Below are 18,759 nucleotides of genomic sequence, written 5' to 3' on the forward strand. Positions count from 1 at the left end.
TGTTGTAAGAAAGATGTGTCCGCGGGAAGGGAAGTCTCCTCGGCGCTGAGACCCGGGACGCAGGAGAAGGAGGCAGGAAGGTTCGGTGCCCGCCCGGCGGCTGTCTGCATCACAGTTTCTCTTGTGTTGAATCAAAGCTGTTTCTGAAAGTCAAGCTCTTGTGCACCCGTCTGGCTTTCGCTCCCCTCTGCATGGCTCACCATCTCCGCACACAGCCTGCGTGTGCAGTGTTGTGCACTTTCTAGAGTTTGCTGTCCTGCCCCTGCTACTAACACCAGGATGACTCCTTAACCGCGCTTTTCCAGGGGTGTCCTCTCCCCACGGATGGCTTGGAAACGTAGCTAGAGTTACCGCAGCTATTTATAAGGCCACCTGTGAACTCACTGAAAGGTTTCAAATACTGGTTCTTATTTTTGTCCTAAAAAGAGCAACAGGTAGAATGCAGTATTTGATATAGGTATAGAATTGGCCAAAAAGGAAAAGACAGAAAAACAGATAACACAGACTTCTTTTGGAATTTACTTTTTGTCTGTTTCTATAGGCCATTCCTTTTTTTTAGGCCATTCCTTTTTAAAAGCCACATTTTCTATCTTTGTAATCAAGGCATGAGATAAAGGAAGGTTGATGGCATCGAACTTTTTATACCTGGAGTTTGACAGTGAAAGTGGGGCTAGCGTGAATTGAATGCAAAATAGCTTTAAGCTGTTGTGTTTAACTTACACTGATGTTCAGACATGACTGTGGGAAATATTTACTTTTATTTCCTTTCTCAATTTATAGTCTAAGGTAAGGAACTTACAGAAAAGTGTTTGGCTCATGTGCTTTAGCTGCTCAGGTTCTATATTGGTTGAATTTTTAAAGCACTGGTAAGTTCTCTCCTAATTTTCTTCTTCAGATTTTCTACTTACCACCATTTCTAAGAGAAAGGGGCGAGACCGTTGAAAAGCCGTATGTTTTAAATCTGGCCGACTTTCAAAATAAACAGAAACTAAACCAAATATAACAGCGGCAGCCTGTTTGGGTCATTGTAAAACAATTTCAAGTGTTGTCGTGCACTTCTCACATGCAGTTTTCTCCCTCTGATTTTAAGTTTTTCGTATGCAAAAGGAAAATCATATCTGTGTTATATGATACGGAGGTTTAGATGGTGGTTTCTTGGTTTTCTTATTGGAAATGGAGGGAAAAGTGAGGAGAGGAGCAAAGCCCCTTTATTTAAGACTCCACCGGGGTTCCCACCTAAATTAGGAATTGCTGTATTTTGGTGACGACAGTAGCCATCCTGCGTCTGCTTTTGTAATTCTGACTTGGCAGTTGCAGTTTAGACAGGCAAGGTGAAAGCATGGAGATGTTGGCTAAAGAAAAAGCCAGACTTTTTTCTTTCTCCCCCTGTACCAAGACCTCTTCTTCAGCAGGCTGCATGGCCATCTTGCCATCAGTGGCACATTATAAAGACGTCCACAGCCCAGAAATTCTCAAGGGCCTAAATTTAGCATAGACATCAGATGGCTGGAGCAAGTGTATCAGAAATCTAGGGGTCAGGACATCGTTTCTGCCCCTTTCCTTTGGTTTTCTCATCCCTGTTGTAGCAACACAGAAATGGCTCTCCAGTTTGGCTTCTCTCTCTTTTTTTTTTTTTGGCTTCTCTTAAACAGGGGTTGAAAGGAGTCAGACACGACTGAGCCACTGAGCGCACGTGCGCACACGCACACGCACATGAATGCGCACATGCACACACGCACATGCACACACGTGCACGCACACACATATGCACACACACACACACACACACACGCACACACACAGTGTTTTATTGCTGCACTACATTTTCTCTGAAGGCACAACCAGCTTGACAGCGGGGCTTGACATACTGCCGGGCTGTTTAAATTCCTGGTCTCTGCAGAGGCCTCCCCCTCGCCCCAGCAATGCTTTGTCCTGGCCTGTCTTGCCTGGGTGGGGAGGGTCATCTTCCCGGGCTCACAGGTGGCATGGAGGGGTCTGCAGCCTCCCGCAGAGCCCCCCCTGTTCTTCCCCGCTTTGCCTCAGCATGTTCCCTTGACCCTGGGGCTTGGGCAGCAGCTTGGGAAATGCATGTTGGAACAGTGTCCTACACAGACCGTGTGTCACTTCTTGCCTCATCTTCTTTCCCTTCTGTCTACAGAAATACTATGGGCTGGATACAAAATGGGGCGACATCGAGCAGTGGATGGTAGGCCTCAAATATGATTTTTCAAAGCTTGGAACGGTTTGTGATTTCATTCTCCCACAGTGTAATTGCATAGCTAGATCCCGGCTGCCCCCTAATTTAATACTGAGAGGCTGCCTTCCGGGGATGTTTGCATCTGGTCTGCTTGTTTACAGCCCCCGTGCAGGCTGCTTAGAAATGGTCCCGGCGAGGCGGCTGGCTCCTGGGGCCTCCAGGCTAGCGTGGGGGGATCTCCAGCCCCGCCACCTCCCCCATTTCCTCTCAGCAGGATCCCCACTGGGGACACTCAGGCTGGGCCAGAGCCCCCCCCCCGCCCCAGCGTGAGAACCTTCCCGTGACCGTCCCGTCTAGCCAGCTTTAGCCGGAACCCAGAGGACGCGCTGTGTGGCCTCCACTCCCGATTGCAGTCAGCTGCCCCGTCACTCTCCTTCCGACCTTTATCCTTCACTGCTGGGCCCTGCTCACCTTGTGCACTGTCCCTGAGAAACCACGGTTCATGGGGGAGAAAATGCCTTTACCTTCTCACCCTGTTTCCTGGCACAACTTGTCCTTCCTTGGTCAATTAAGAGCTGGCCCGCCCCTCACGATATGTCGTTACAAGCCTCTCAGGCAGAGATGTTGCTCCACAGTGGGAGACTCTGGAAGCGGGGTGGGTTCTGAGAGCCGTCCGCTGGTCATCAGTTCACCCCCGAGTGCCCCCACCTCTCCTGTCCTTGTCACCATGCTTGCTGGCCTCACAGACATCATCACATCCTTCCACCATTTGAGAACCAGGCCAGTATGCAGCTGTCCTATTAAATGTCCCTTATACAGAAGATGATCTAAGGAAACAGAAAATTACCTACATCTTAGAGATCTGTGTATAGTATAAAACAGTTGTTGAAATATAAAGAGCACACAATTCCTCTATTTAAACAATTAACTTCAATCTCTGTTATGTGTAAACCATCATTTTAAGCTTATATGGCTTAGGTATAAATTTACCAAATCTTAAGACACAGTTAAAAGATGTGTCATGTTTTATATACCACTGAGAAGGAAAATGCTAATTATAATTGTGAGCAGCTTTGATTATAAGATATGCCCCGACTTCAGAGAAGTCCAAATGCAAAATGAAGCATCTTAGGATGCACAAAATGTAGTAGATAGGGTGGCATCCATGTTGGATCTCTTACAGAAATGGTTTCTTCTCTGATTCCTGAACAGAAGTGAGTAGGTTTTGAATGTCAGAAGTAGGTTGATTTAAATGCACCAGATTCGATTAGAAAAAAAAAAGAAAGTAAGAGCCTGCTTTTCACCGAACACATGCTTGTTTTTAAAGCCAGAATGAAACATCCCAATGATTTGTGTGCTTAAGTTCCTCCCTCCACCCCCACCCGCTTTAGAAGAAAACATCTTCCCCCAGTGGTTTAATTGAAGCCTTTAAGCAAAGTAAATATTTGTGTGACATTTATATCAGAAACACTGTATTGAGACGCGGTTGGACTGTCTTAAGGCTTCTCCTGTCCGCCTCTAACCTTTTTGTGCTGTCTCCTCATTGCTTTGGTAGGAAGACAGTGAGCGTTACTCGCACAGATCCAGAAGAAACACGTCGGTTAGTACTGTCTTCCTTCGTTCCCTCGGCGTTTCGACTGAAGTCTGCTTGGCCGTCCTAGTGGCTGGAATAACATTCATTATCTCTCTATCCGCCCACCTGTCTATAAGTATATATATCTGTCTACAGATCTGTGTCTATATCTGTATCTAAGAAATTAACACTGATACGATTACCTATACAAAGACTGTAAACTCAGCTTTTAGCATTTTGACTTGACTTTGGTGAGAGGAGACTTTGAAAATTTCCTCAGTATTTATGAGTGTTTTAATGAGTATTAATATGTTCATTACAGTTTTAGTGCTTTCTTTCCCGTTGAATACCCGTAAATAATTTGCAGTCATGTGCATTAAGCTATATAATTGTACATAACCAGCAAAGTGAACACCACCACTTTAATGAAGTTAATGTAAAGCCGTGTTATCCAGAAACAGTCCTGTGATAATGTGTACAAACAGAGCCCTTTTGGTGAACGCCCAGGTTCTCGGAGGGGTCTGATCTGCCCCCGGCCGTGTGTCAGGTCGGCCGCTTTCCTCTGAGAGCTGGGCATGTCATGTTTGTTACTGTATCTCCTCATGGTTGTTTTCACTTTTCTTTCACTAGGCGTCTGATGAAGATGAGCGCATGTCAGTGGGTAGCCGCGGAAGTCTGAGGGTCAGTAACCGGGATGGCTGGGTTTGCATGGTACAGTCTGCGTCCGTGGTCCTTGCCCTCCCACCCGTGTGTTCAAAGTCCTCCTTCATTGTCAAGATGCTTATTTAAAATCTATCCAACGACGGGATGTTTCTTTGTGATGCAGAGAGTTGATTGACGTGCATAAGCATTTTCGTTGTGTCTTTCTCCCAAAAGTGGAAGTCATCGTTTTTTCATGCTGGGTCCGCATCACCGAACTGCCCCATTTAGATTAGGTCGTCTCATTGCTAGTATGATGAGAGGAGCAGAAGACACATTCTGTCCTTATGAAAGTGCAGGCTCCCATCCAGTTGGAATCTCAGTGAAGTAACTACAAGTTAAAGTAACTGTTATGCAGTGAGGCTTTGCATGGCTCCTTGAAAGCTGCTGTGTGCTGCCTGGTGGAAAGTCGGAGCACATTGAATTTATCCAGCATGGGGCCTTCAGCAGCCTTGCCTTTCATCAACTGTAATGAAATCTCATCATGGACAGCCTGATGGTTGATAAACACAAATACACATCCTTCCTTAAACATTCCAAAAATCTTAATTATACTTGAAAACATGGTGTGCTTTGGGAAGTTAAGTAGAGAAAATGTGTTTGACTTATTGGTTCTTTAACTCAACCAGTTAAACTCAGCATGTCAGTATCATTTGCTGTTCAGTCACTCATTCGTGCCTGACTCTGCAAACCCATGGTCTGCAGCACGCCAGGCTTCCCTGTCCTTCACCATCTCCCGGAATTTGCTCCAACAAGGAGTCAGTGCCATTTGCCACCGGGTTAAAGCTGCATCTCCCTGGTAATAATTCAGTCTCAACACAGCCTCTCATTTTACTGAAGGACTGTAAGGAGCAGAAGGCTGGCGTTTAATCACTGTGATGACTAAGTTGTGATATCACGCCTAACCTTCTTATATTTGCACTAAATGTGTGTTTAATTTGGCTGTTTGTAACAGAAAACTACAAAGGTGATAACAGTTAGCTTTTCTTATCCCCAAGTTCTGCATGACCCAGCCAACCACAGATTAAAAATAGCCAAGGAGAAAAATTTCCAGAAAGTTACAAAAACGCAAAGCTTGAATTTGCTGCACTGGTAACTATTTACATAGCATTTGACATTGTAATTACAACTATTCACATAGCAGAGTCAGACATGACTTTGTGACTTTGTGTCTGAACGACAACATAGCATTTACATTGTATTCGGTGTTGTAGGGACTCTAGAGATGACTGAATGTATACAGGAGGGTGTCCATGGGTTATATGCAAAAACTAGGCAATTTTGAATTAGGAACTGGAGCATGTGCAGATTCTGGCGTCTGGGGGGGCGGGTCCTGGAACCGACCCCCCAACAGATACTGAAGGACGGCTGTACATTGTTGCTCTGGTATAAGCAGTGGTCATTGTCCTTAAAGTGCCAAAAGCAGATACATGGTGATCTTGCCAGAAAGTTACAGTTTAAAGGTGAAGTCAAAGAGCTTCCTTTCTATTTGAAACCTTCTCCTTAGCCACCTACTTATAAATTCCTCCTCTGTGCTGTGACATGATTCATGCAAGAGGAAGTACGATTCATGTAACCCAAACAGTATCAGCGCAAAACTCAGTTTATAGAATCTGTAGACAAGGGACAGAAATTAGAGCTGTTGAGCAGACCCAGGAGAAGATCAGGTCCTTAAAACCAAGTGAAGAGGATACTTTTTCAAGGAGGAGGGGGGTGATCATGTGAGCGCAGGACTCACATGACCGTTAGCCTCCACACCATGAGGAGGTCCACAAGGGAGCTTTTGATGGAAATAGAGCAAAACCTGATTATTTGGGGGCCCAAATCTATCAAAACAGCATTTTCCATCTGTGATACTCCTTGAACTTGTATTCAAGATTTTTTATGTACTTGCATTTTTCTGGGAAAATAATCAGTCCACTAAGATTCTCAGAGGGTTTCCTGACCCCCTTAAAACTGTTGTATTATTAGTTACTGTTTGGCTGTTTACAGCATTTATTTCATTTTTAAGGATTTTAACCAGAAATGAGCTAAGTTTTTATGCTGGACACCTTTCTCTGCCAAGATATCAAGTGTGTTTGTTTTAGGATATAAAATTTTAGAGGACCTCCACAGTGAGGACGCTGAGTAAGAGAGGGGAGAAAGTGGAAAGTTGGTGGTGGGTGGTGTTTGTCGTTAGCCGGGGGGTGTGTTCCTTGACGCTTTCCCATGATGCTCTTGATCTAAAGGAATAGCTTAAAGATTTTAAAGATAAAAACCGCAGACCTTGAGAACCTGGATCCTGGGAATAAGAGTCAAACCTTCTAATTTTTATCAGTATAGAAAAAGCCCAGAGCAATTGAGGAGGCCACTCAGGGCCAAGGCTTGTGACAACATCACCTCTCAAGCCCCTCAGGGGCCCAGAAGCTCTGGTCTTTCCAGGTTGGTGGGTGAGCAAGGCTCCCCACTGCCCCCTGAGGGCAGTTCATCTCAGTCCATCTCTGGGTAGGACCAATTTCTGCTGTTTTACGTATTTTAATATTTGAAAATCTTTATAGTTTGCAAAGTTCAAAAACCATATCTTTTATCTCCTGATTTTCTCAAAACACAGGCCATCTTCATTCCATTCCCAGTGATGATAAGCCCTTAAAAATGGAAGAAATTTTTTTTCTAGTGTTTGTATGGACAGCCTCAGAAAATCTAGATTTAGATATCATAAATCTAAGTTTTCTTTATTTAAAAATTGATAGTGATGCATCTATGGACCTTCTGTCTAATGTAAATGGAATGCACTAGGTAGGGGAGGAAAGAGGATTGTTCAGCATGCTTCAGATTTCACGAATTATAGCAACATCTGCCATGGAAGTTTTATTTAACGTTAATGGCTTTTATGGTAGCTGCCATGCTATCATAATTGCGTTTGTAACTCAGATGAGCTCCTACAAGTCATGAAGAAAATTAATTTTAAGATTTTCAAGATTGCTTGCTTTGTTTTATGTTTCTGTTATATTGTACGTAGCTTTTTACCTGATTTTGGGCAACTCTCTTCTGTTGTTTTTCTCTTCCATCCTTCCTCCGACAGTCGCAGCCTGACTTGGAGTACGGGGGTCCCTACGCCTGGGTGAGATGTGCTCTGATCCTAATAGTGTTGCCTGGCAGACAGTAACCTGTGGTGTGTCCACTAACATTGCGGGTGTTTGTCTAAAAAGCCGAGTTCATCTTTGTGCGAAGAGACACACATGCCCCCCTCCAGCCCTTTCCTGGAGACTGAGGCCAGTGGGCAGACACCGCCACAGGTGTGCCCACAGCTGTCCTTCCCGGAGCCTCCCTGCAGCTCTGACCCTCTGCCTGTCCGCAGTCCCGGTGTGGGTATTTGACCGTCTCCCTCACCGGGCAGCCTGCAAGCACCACTGTTTGCCAGGCTCTGGGGTAGCAGCCTTGGGCGCCAGATGGAAGAGACGGGGTCTCCTAGGAAACTCAAATAAGATCAAGAATTCCCAAGCCTCTACATTTCCTGTAACAGATTAAATTTAAAGTCATTTTATCTAATGAAAAAATCTATTATTTCCTAATCTGTATCCTTTCAAATTAAATGTCCCAGATGGCTCTTTGGCCAGAAAGTGCTCTTTGAGAAAGACCCCAAATTCAGTAACAAAAACAAAGCCTTTAAATTCAGCATTTCCCTTCTGACATCTGTCTAGAAGAGTTTCTGCAGCTTATGTGTTCTTTAAACTTATAAATTTAAATTACACTCCAAGGTAGAAAAATGTAATCTCACCAGCATTAATCACACTCAGCATTAAAATGACTCAGCACTGAAATTATATCGGATCATACACTTCTCTGCTTGAAGGATTTTTTTCCAGGAAGATTTTGTGCTTCATTCATTCCATTGTGCTGAAAAATTATTCAGCAAACTCCCGTTTTTAAAATACATGTTTACCCTTAAGATGATAATTAACAGGGCACAGCACAGCTCATCTGCACAGATGTTTGTCCCCAGAGCTGCCCCGTGGGGCTGCTGTTCTACGCTTCAAAACTCAGTTGAGTGCGTTGAGTGCCCTTCAGAGCTTTTATTTTGCCTTTCTTTTTTTGTTTCCCATCTCTGGTGCCCTTGAAGGTGCCCTGTCTTCTGAGTTAGTAGAAACAGATGGTCAAGAACCCGCCTGGAATGTAGGCGACCCTGGTTCAATCCTTGGGTTGGAAAGATCCCCAGGAGAAGGGACTGGCTACCCACTCCAATATTCTTTGCCTGGGAAATCCCATGGACACAGGAGCCTGGCGGGCTACAGTCCATGTGATCACAAAGAGTCAAGCATGAATGAGCACATAAACACACATACGTTAATTTTTTTAAAAAAACCTATCTAATAACTGTTGCCTTTTGCATGGTCATGTGTGGAATAGCACTGCATGTTATTAGATGACTAATTAGGAGTTACCATTAGATTCATTGGTTTTGATGGGGCATCTCTTTTTGTGTCTTGCTCATCCTTTTCCAGAAAATGCTGGTTGGTAAATGTCTTTTTCCTCTGTTGTCTCTTAAGAGCAGTGCTTCTCAGTGTTACTGTATGAAAGATTCACCTGGAGAGCTTGTTAAGATGCATATTCCCAGGCCTCTGGGGATTCCGATGTTTTAGGGGTGACCAGGATGCAGGGGGTCTGTGCAGTGAAGAGTGCTGAAAAAAAATTCTATAAAGCAAAGCTAGGTGAACATCAGAGACCTGATGAAGGTGATATGCCTCCTTTGGGCTTTTTGTTCTAATGTCGTGATAGTTAATTTTCAACTCTCCTTATTATCCTCTTATGCCACTAAAAATGGTTCCACTGACCTGAATTCAACACAGAAAAACTACCCAAGAAGAGAAAGTTGGTGTGTTCGCTAAGAACGTCAGAGAGATTCTCACTCTAGAGATGCAGTCAGTGAGATCTCTGGGTTAAGGATATGTTGTAGGAATACATTCTCTGTGACAGAATTTCATTACAACAGAGAAGTGTGGATATTCCACAAAGCCTTCAAAAGAAGGGTTTTTCCCGCATTTTCATGGAAGGCCAGAATAGACAGGGGCAACTGAAGGAGTGCCTTTGCCCTCCCAGGCCCCACCCGCCCTCTGCTTCATGCTGCAGGCTAAATTGGAGAGAGAGAAGAGGAAAGGAAAAATTCATCTAAAGCAGTATGTATGTTGTAAGCAATAATGGACAGCCAGAGGATTTATGTATGCAATACTTTTTCTTCCTTATTTATTACTAAAGTAAAAGTCACCTAAAATTTATTGATGTTAGCCTTCAATATTATATTAATTTTTTCCCAGAATCTAGTTTCTAAACAGATATCAAAGGAATAAGATTGAGATCTGCAATGTAAAGTCCTTGACATTTAAGATTATTTCAAATAATCTCATCAGTCAAGAGAAAAAAAGGAAGGTAGACTGAATAAAATGTCTGCCAACCTCTAAAGATTTTTTATTATCAGATTTATTTCAGAAATGTTTTAATGTACTCATGGTTTTAAATTTTACTTTTGAAGGATTTCTACATACTCCTTTTCATTTGGAAACCTCGTATTGACTTGCTTTTGAGTTGTAACACAAGTAAATACATAGTTTTATAGTTAAGGTTTCCTGAACCTGGATTTATAATATCTGGAAATCCATGTATTGATGTTCATCAACAGCACAGCTGCGTAGAATGTCTGCCTACCCGCACCCTTCCAACAGGGAGGCATGCCCTGGTCCTCCCATCACAGCTGCGTAGAATGTCTGCCTACCCGCACCCTTCCAAAGGGAGGCATGCCCTGGTCCTCCCATCACAGCTGCATAGAATGTCTGCCTACCCGCACCCTTCCAACAGGGAGGCATGCCCTGGTCCTCCCATCACAGCTGCGTAGAATGTCTGCCTACCTGCACCCTTCCAACAGGGAGGCATGCCCTGGTCCTCCCATCATAGCTGCGTAGAATGTCTGCCTACCCGCACCCTTCCAACAGGGAGGCATGCCCTGGTCCTCCCATCACAGCTGCGTAGAATGTCTGCCTACCTGCACCCTTCCAACAGGGAGACATGCCCTGGTCCTCCCTGTGTGCTGGGACTCACCCATCTGGTCAGCACATCCTTCACAGTCAGCCATGATCTAGGCACTCACTTTAATCAGACTTAATCCTCACAAGGGCCTTGTAGAGTATTTATTACACCACACATTTTCACAGCCAAAGCGGTGGAAGTTCCAGTGGATGAAGTAACTTGCTTAAGGTCACGTGACAGAGCTGCTTCTTGGAGTCTGGACTCACGTGTGCCCCCCGGCATCTCCTTCCGGTTTTCGCCGTTGCGCCTCCTTTTTCCGACTCGAGAGCTGGCTGTGCCCCTGACACCTGACGGCTCTCATCTTGAAGCAGCAGGCATCCTTATAGGTGGATGAGAGCAGCTATAGAATCCCGAGCAAACCTTGACTAGGCCTTGGGAGGACAGGGAGACAGACACACTCTTAATCATTCTCTCTTTTTTTTCTGGAGAACAAATTATGAAACACGTCCTCAGATTTCACTTTGAAAAAGTAGGAAGACTGGATGAATGAAAGCCTAATATAGATTAGTTTTTCCATGATGAACGTTTGCATTTAATTACGAATTGAGTAGACCACTCTCTTGGAGGTTTCTGAGCACAGCTTCATAATGAGCCACAGTTTTAAGGGTGTCATGCCAAAGCGAGAGCTGAAAACTAGTTGACTCAGACGGAGGCGTCAGCCGGCTTGGCTGGCATTCCGGCTTCTCGAAGGCTGGGATCCCCGCAGTAGCCCCACAAAACTGGAACGCGAGTGCGTCCCTCCGGTGCGCCTCGGTCCACAAAGATGTGGCATTGCTTCCCATCCCCGAGTGAGTGCCTTGTCCTCTCCACTGACCCTAAGAGGACAGCTCTGACTCCCAAACAGGGCTGGCTTCTCCTGAGCTGCAGAGGAGCCGCTCAGAAGCGTTGAGCTGGTGGGGAGCCTGCTGGGACACGGGCTCTGCTGGGCGTGCCCATCCGCTCCACTCCAAAAACTCAGTCTGCACCTGGCTAATTCTTCCTTGCCAATCTGTCCCTGTCTCTTCCTTTGTGTACTGATGTCAGCTTCTCTCCTTTTCTTCCTTGACACAGACAAATGGGTATGATGGAGACTTATATGGATCACAGTCCCTGAGTAGAAGATCGGGCAGGGTTCGTATAGTAAACGTGCATGACACAAGACTCAAACAGGTTGCTGCAAAGCTTTTTTTAAAAGACTGCTAATAGCTTCTTTGGTTCTTTGCTGTGTTATACTAGTTCCCTTTTTGTGTGTGTGCGCATGACAGAATGAAAGCTAATGTTTTGCAACTGATTACCGGTCTTAGACTGTTTGTCTTCTAACATCTCTTAAATGTTAGTTTAAGAGATCAATGTTGAAAGGAATCTCTTAGGTTCTAAAAGGTCGATTAAATGTTAGCTCTCTCTTTATTTTATTGCCCTGGGTATATGTGTATAATGTGCATATGAATATATTCAGCTCTCGAATACACTTAAATTCGACATTTTCACAATTCTCCACATTGATCCTTTGTAACTTCAAAGACACATGTACTAGAGCCTGTGTTTTGCTAAACACTGAAGCTTGCAGTGCTCACAGCTCTGGGGTGGGAAGCAGGAGAGAAGCAGAGAAAGGCTGTACGTGGAGAGAGAGAAGAAGGGAACCAAGAGCAGAGCAGGTAGAAAGAAGTGGGGGAGGTCTTAGGATTTGTCAAGGAGGTCATTGGGGATTTCAGGTGGTTAAACTGGGCACATTTGAATTTAGTTTTCCTCACCTGCTGCACATCTCTTATACATTAGATTATCTAAAATCTTCCTGTTTTTATTGACTTCGTTTATTTTCTTGTTCAGTTCAGTTCAGTCACTCAATCATGTCTGACTCTTTGCGACCCCATGGACTGCAGCACGCCAGGCCTCCCTGTCCATCACCAACTCCCGGAGTTTACTCAAACCCATGTCCATTGAGTCGTTGATGCCATCCAACCATCTCATCCTCTGTCATCCCCTTCGCCTCCTGCCTTCAATCTTTCCCAGCATCAGGGTCTTTTCAAATGAGTCAGCTCTTCACATCAGGTGACCAAAGTATTGGAGTTTCAGCTTCAACATCAGTCCTTCTGATGAACACTCAGGATTGGTCTCCTTTAGGATGGACTGGTTGGATCTCCTTGCAGTCCAAGGGACTTTTTGGGCTTCCCAGGTGACACTAGTGGTAAAGAACCCACCTGCCAATACAGGAGACCCAAGAAACTCTGGTTCAATCCCTGGGTCAGGAAGACCCCCTGGAGGAGGGCATGGCAACCCACGTCAGTATTCTTGCCTGGAGAATCCTATGTACAGAGGAGCCTGGTGGGCTGTGGTCTGTAGGGTCACAAAGAGTCAGACACGACTAAAGTGAATTAACAACAATAAATTTTACTAGTTGTGTAAAATAGTATTTCTTTTCATTTATCTTAGTTATATTTTATTAAGAAATATTATATGTACTTTTTAAAATCATATTTTCAGGTTCCAAAGGGTAACTCAGCACTCTCTTAGCTTTCTGAAACTAGCTGATCAGGTTTTACTGCCTCGTCCCTATTAAGGATTGCATACACTTTTGTCTGATCTGAGTCTTTCTCATTCCAAGCTAAAGGATCCTCCCACTTTAAAGGCTCTGTCTTCCTGTTTATGTTGCTTTGTGCACTGACAGCCTTGGACTGTCTCGAGCTCTGTTTTCCTTTTAGGTGATACAGCACTCAAGGGACAGAAGCAGGTTGCAGCCATTCTGTTTTCGTGGGATGTTGACAGTTTTGCTTCCTGTGCTCAGCGTCCCTGCAGGCTGTCTGGTGCGGACATCACAGGACAGGAACTCTGAAGGCCCTGACTGCTTGTTGGGGTTAAACTGACTAGTTAGCAACTTACCACCCTAGAGGCGTTATTCCACTATGTTGATCACAAAGCTTCATAGTTTAGAGCTGGAAGTTACTTTAGAAGTTTCTTAGTCCAACTTCTACCCAGTATCACAGTCTTCTCTGGAGCATCCTAAATGTGTAGTTGGCAGCATGTTTGTGACGCACAGGTGGCATCAAGCTCTATACTATATATATATCCACACATTTTAATCTTTGATTTTTATATTGAAACAATAAAGGTGCGCCTTGTGCTTTCATGATTAAGTAATGCCTCTAGAAATTAAATAGAAAAGAACTTGACCATCAAACTGTTCACTGCAGAGCAAAATTGGATATAAAATCGATTTAATAAATAATCAGGAAATAGAATGACCCAAGTACCAAATAGCCTACATCTAAAGCAGCATCTTGGGCTTCCCAGGTGGCACTAGTGGTAAAGAACCCACCTGTCACGCAGGAGATGTAAGAGACCTGCGTTCGATCCCTGGGTCGGGAAGGTCCCCTGGAGGAAGGCACGGCACCCCACTCCAGCATTCTTGCCTGGAGAATCCCATGGACAGAGGAGCTGCAGTCTGTGGGGTCGCCAAGAGTCTGACATGACTGAAGTAGTCAAGCCTGCGTGCGTGCATTGTAACCTTCACACACACCACCTCCCAGCCACAGTCTTGGTGGGATCTTCTCTTTATAAAGTGTGTGTTGAGACCCCACAGGGGAACGGCAGGGCCCAGCCTTCTGTGGCTGGTTCTCAACTGCAAGAGGGTGCCGCTTCCCTCAGGCTCCACTCGCCTCCCTGGAATTTTAGAGCTGAGCTGTAGCCCTCAGATGTGCTGAGCTGAGCAGAGAGTGAAAACTGCAATAAGTGGAGTGTCAGTTACTGACGAAGAAGTGCATTGGGTTGGCCAAAAAGTTCGTAGCATCTGACAGAAAAACCCAAATGAACTTTTTGGCCAACCCAATAGTATGGGAAGTTTAGACTAAGAGGTTATAGACGGTCCACCATGAGATTTAGTTAGTAGTTACAAATAATAATAAACGGGTACATTTAAATATAAATAGTGAAACCATAATGGTAATAGTTAAATCATCACACGACATCACTGAGACATAAACACTGGAATGTAGAACAAAGCTTAGGCCCCTAATGGTTAAGGGTTTCTGCTGTCGTGGAGCACGTCCGTTCTTTAGCTGCCTGCCAGTCCTGGAGTACTAACACCAGTCTAGCTGTGTGATCGCATAGTCGCCTTTTAACCGGGACCGGTGGTGCTTTGCGGGGAGTGAGAAAGTGCTCATCACTTACACTGTCTTCTTTGCTGCTCAGAATTCCAGCTACAGCGGTGATAGCCGATTCTCCACTTTGTCATCATCCAGAGAGGACACCTTGGTTGGTTTCCCCTTAAATCTTTCCCATCCTCACTTCAGAAGTTGCAGGTTTTGTAGCGTGTGCTCTTGTATGTGTAAACTCAGCTCTCTTTCTCTTTTAATGTCTGTTCTATGAAGTTTCATTTGCATAACTGTTAAGGTCCATTTAGGAGCAGTAACTAACATGATATCTTTAATTCAGATTTACCCCACCACGTTGCGTTTGATTTCAGATTTGAATGTTGGAATACACATTGTTGTGTCAGGCGAGGTACAGCGAAAGGAAATAGGTGCACATTTAGTAGTTAGAATTAATCAAAGGGGAAAAAAAGAAGAAAGCCTTGAAATTCTTTCCTTGAGAGTTCCTGAAAGCAGACTGACCTTGCAGGGTAAATGCACACATGGGGTAATTTTACAGGAGCAGACTAGACTTGAAATGAAAATCCAATCCAAATGTCTACACAGGAGCATTCCTTCCCATACTTTAAGAACACAATCAACCTTGATAAGCACATATTTCTCAATTATTGAAGAGCCCTAATGAATAAGGCTCGTTGAGCCTGGGTAAGGCTTGTATTCACCCAGCAAACATTAGGGGACTAGCTTAAGTGGGACAATCACAGAGACAGGCAGGCAGGCGCGTTAGGTCCTCTGGAAACATTTACTTCTAGAACAGAGGACAGATCCCTGTATGGGATACACTGGAGCAGAAACTAATTTTGCCAGGAAGTGTCATAACACAAGGATATCAACTGACTCTTGAAGAATACATGGGGAGGGGAAAAATAAATAGAAACTAACCTGGCAGAGCCACAGTATTCTAACTGTGGTCCTCACCCCTGTCCTCAGCCCCTTCCCACTTTCTGCTCCTGCTGTGAGGGAGGCAGGGGTTCCAGCTCCTCCATCACCCCGTCAGCTTGCCCGCTTCCCAGTCCCCCACTGCTGCCCCCCAGCCCCCTGTAATGATGAATATCCATCCCCTCCTTCCCCGAGGAGGTGAATTCCGACTGAGTACAGGATCAACTGTCAATACCCAAGGACTGGTGGGGTTTGACACCATTAATTTTTTGTGTATAGGGGGCATTTTCTTAATTCAGGGGAAGATTTTGCTGCGGAAAAGAGCACTTTGTCATTCAGAAAACTTAACTTCCTCCACATTTTCCAAGCTTAAATACTTTCTCTAACATAGAAGACAATGAAAGAAATCTAATACTCGGATGTGATTTAGTCACCAAAGTTCAGCATATATCTGACTCCTTTAAATTCAGCTGAAATAGCCCACATCCAAAGTATTATGGTCGAAAGTAGAGCTGTCCAAAAATAAATAAAAGGTTTACTCATATAAGGGGCTTCCCTGGTGGCTCAAATGGTAAAGAATCTGCCTGCAATGAGGGAGACCTGGGTTCAAACCCTGGGTCAGGAAGATCTTCTAGAGAAGGAAATGGCAACCCACTCAGTATACTTGCCTAGAGAATTTCATGGACAAAGGAGCCTGGTGGGCTAAAGTCCATAGGATGACAAAGAGTCAGACACGACTGACCAACACTTACTCTTATAAAAAGTAGAGCTGGCCCGTTCAGAACCCAAAACATCAGAACTTCCCGAAGGCCCTGTGTCCCCACCGTGAAGCTGCCTGAGACCACATGTTACTCAGCACCCTCGGAGGCTTCCTGGTAATTCCTGGGCTCTGCAGCCCCATAGCTATTCCTGCACACACGCTGGCCACTCTGATTTGATTCTGCTCTAATGATGGGCAGGAATCGTGCCGCGTGCAGTACTGTCTTCCCTTCTGAAGACCCTGTCTCGTCTTAGACTTGCCAGAAGCAAGCCCTGGACGTGACCGTGCAGTGTCAGGTGGAGGCCTTGGGCTCTTTCTGTGACCCTGAGGGGTTGACAGGGTGGCTTCTACACAGGGCATTCTCCCAACCTCTGAAACAGTTTTCGGATTCATGTTAAATGTTAGAAACTTTCTACCTGCCCACCCCAGAATCCCACTCACCTGTCCTTCAGGTCATTTTAGGTAGTTTCTTCAAGGCACATGGATGACAGGCTCCAGTTATGGGATCCCCAAGGCCCAGTGGAATATCTTAGGGACCATCAGGCTGTTTCAGCAGCATCACTTCATCCCCTTCAAGCACTGCCCAGGGTTTGTACCATCAGGAGATGCTGCTGAGGTGGGGATCAGAAACAGCTGGCACCCTTGTCAAGGATCCTTCCATTTGGATAGAATGCTTTGGATAGAAACTATTCATCTATCTAGTAATATTCCCCAGAAATGTTGTGTAGACTGCTGGTCTCAGAATTGTACCACTGAGTCAGTCATATCTTCTGTGAGCCCTGAGCACATGAAGCATGTACATACCTAACCAAGGACTCCCAAGCTGCAGACCGTCTCCAACTGGCTGCATAGAAGGGAGATTACCATCTCTGTAAACTCCTGATTTTGAGTTTTTCCCACCAAATGTTGAATATTAGAATTTGCATTAAAAAGACCTTCAGAGCCCCTAGGGCCTTGCTGTCAGTTCAAAGTGATGAGCTCTGCCTCTGCCTGTGTGTAGACTCTGAAGCCCTGATTTGGTCCCTGGTCACAGTTTTGTCACTTCACTGAACTGTCTCAGTGTCCTTCCCGCCTCTCTCTCTTGCCCCCCAAGTGCATGTCCCTTCCCGATGTTGTTGCGGAAGCCGATTTGATGTGCCTTGATGATGCCTTTGAGATTAAATGAAGCTGTAAGCTTTCTCCCCACCTCCAGCCCGTTTTCTCTGATTCCAGGGACTTTCCTGCTCAGACCTCGGGCTTCGCAGTCGTGGCCTGGCTCCCAAACCCCTGTCTGCCCAGAATGGAAACCGGGTCTGTTTTGCTTTTTACCTCACTCTTCCTCTTCTCCCTCTGTTGTGACTTTAATTCTGAGTGAATGGACACGGACGCTTCAACCTCTTGCATGTGACGTCCAAGGAGCCAAGCTTAGTAGTGTGTTTCCACTGGCCTAACTGCTGAAGACTTTTCTCAAACCATTTAAAGCATTATCAAAAATAATTTAAGACCTTACATTTCTTTTTTTTAAAGAAGCTTAGGAAAAAGGAGGATCTACTGAATGTATATTTTCAAGAGCTCTAGTCCAAAATATTGGTCTCTTGGGTCTCTCCTCCTTTTCCAGCAATTGTGCCCCATTTGGGGTTTCCTTTGTTTTTTTAAAAAAAAACATTTTGCTCTTGTAAATGTGTGCAGGAAGCAATTTGGAAGGTTTCTGTGCATAACCGGACTCCTCCGTCCCGGACAGTGGGGAGAGCGGCCGAATTTCTCTGGCTGGCTCCCCTCCCTGTTTCCTGTTTGTACAAGGCCTGCGAGGTGCTTGGCATTTTCAGCCCCAGGTACCGGAGGCCGGTGCTCTGGGAGGAAGTCGGAGTCAGGGCCCCAGGAACGGATCACGTCATGGAGGTTGAGCTGCCCTGTCCTCGCATCCCCATGTCCCCTGAGTGATTCCTCCCCAGTCCTGCACCTCCCCTGACCCACCGGTGGCCCCGAGCCTGGGGCTCTCCCGGGCAGCGTCTGCCTGCGAGCGGGTCAGCGTGCCCTTCTGGGCCGAGGCCCAGGCCACACCAGCATGCCGCCTGTGTGTCCCAGCGAGCCCGTGGACTTTGCTGCGGGTGTGGGCTCCCCTGTGACGAGGACGTGCCCCCCCCAACCCCTGAGCAGCTGAGAGCCTCACAGCTCCTCCTCTATCTTGGAGACGGTCACACGGATCCTCGGACACAAAGAAGCAGGTTCTTTCCGCCACACCGCTCCTCCTCCGCGGACGTCTGTGCATCAAACGCTCCCACGCGCTTTGAGTTGTGGGGTTGGGGCTCTTGTGGGTGCTGTTGACCTTGTCACCATCTGTCTCCTTCCCTGACCCTTTCTTCCAGGAATGCCTGAAAAGAAATGACGAGAAAATAGCCATAGTTTCCAAGGTTCTGGGGGAAGTTTACTATTTTTAAAGCCAGAAATCCTCTCTCCTATTTCTTTTCCTTGTAAATGTGGATTTCCCTCT

At 45.5% G+C, this 18,759-nt stretch overlaps 1 protein-coding gene across 50 annotated transcripts in view; it reads left to right on the forward strand.

The window, feature by feature from the left end:
- Positions 1–18,759, forward strand: part of LRRFIP1 (LRR binding FLII interacting protein 1) — a 160,538-nt gene that overhangs the window by 96,877 nt on the left and 44,902 nt on the right. For 14 of the 50 annotated variants that reach the window (XM_043462108.1, XM_043462129.1, XM_043462107.1 and 11 more), the window contains exons 4-10: positions 2,159–2,206; positions 3,753–3,797; positions 4,401–4,451; positions 7,531–7,569; positions 11,577–11,636; positions 14,691–14,753; positions 17,502–17,579. The exons of 5 other annotated variants lie outside the window; for them this stretch is intronic. In XM_043462108.1, the coding sequence (XP_043318043.1) occupies positions 2,159–2,206; positions 3,753–3,797; positions 4,401–4,451; positions 7,531–7,569; positions 11,577–11,636; positions 14,691–14,753; positions 17,502–17,579 (384 nt within the window). The remainder of the gene's footprint in view (positions 1–2,158; positions 2,207–3,752; positions 3,798–4,400; positions 4,452–7,530; positions 7,570–11,576; positions 11,637–14,690; positions 14,754–17,501; positions 17,580–18,759) is intronic. 31 more of the 50 variants (XM_043462130.1, XM_043462135.1, XM_043462115.1 and 28 more) reach the window with 11 other exon arrangements.

Source organism: Cervus canadensis, chromosome 2 (genome assembly GCF_019320065.1).
Source record: "Cervus canadensis isolate Bull #8, Minnesota chromosome 2, ASM1932006v1, whole genome shotgun sequence".
Classification (NCBI taxonomy): domain Eukaryota; kingdom Metazoa; phylum Chordata; class Mammalia; order Artiodactyla; family Cervidae; genus Cervus; species Cervus canadensis.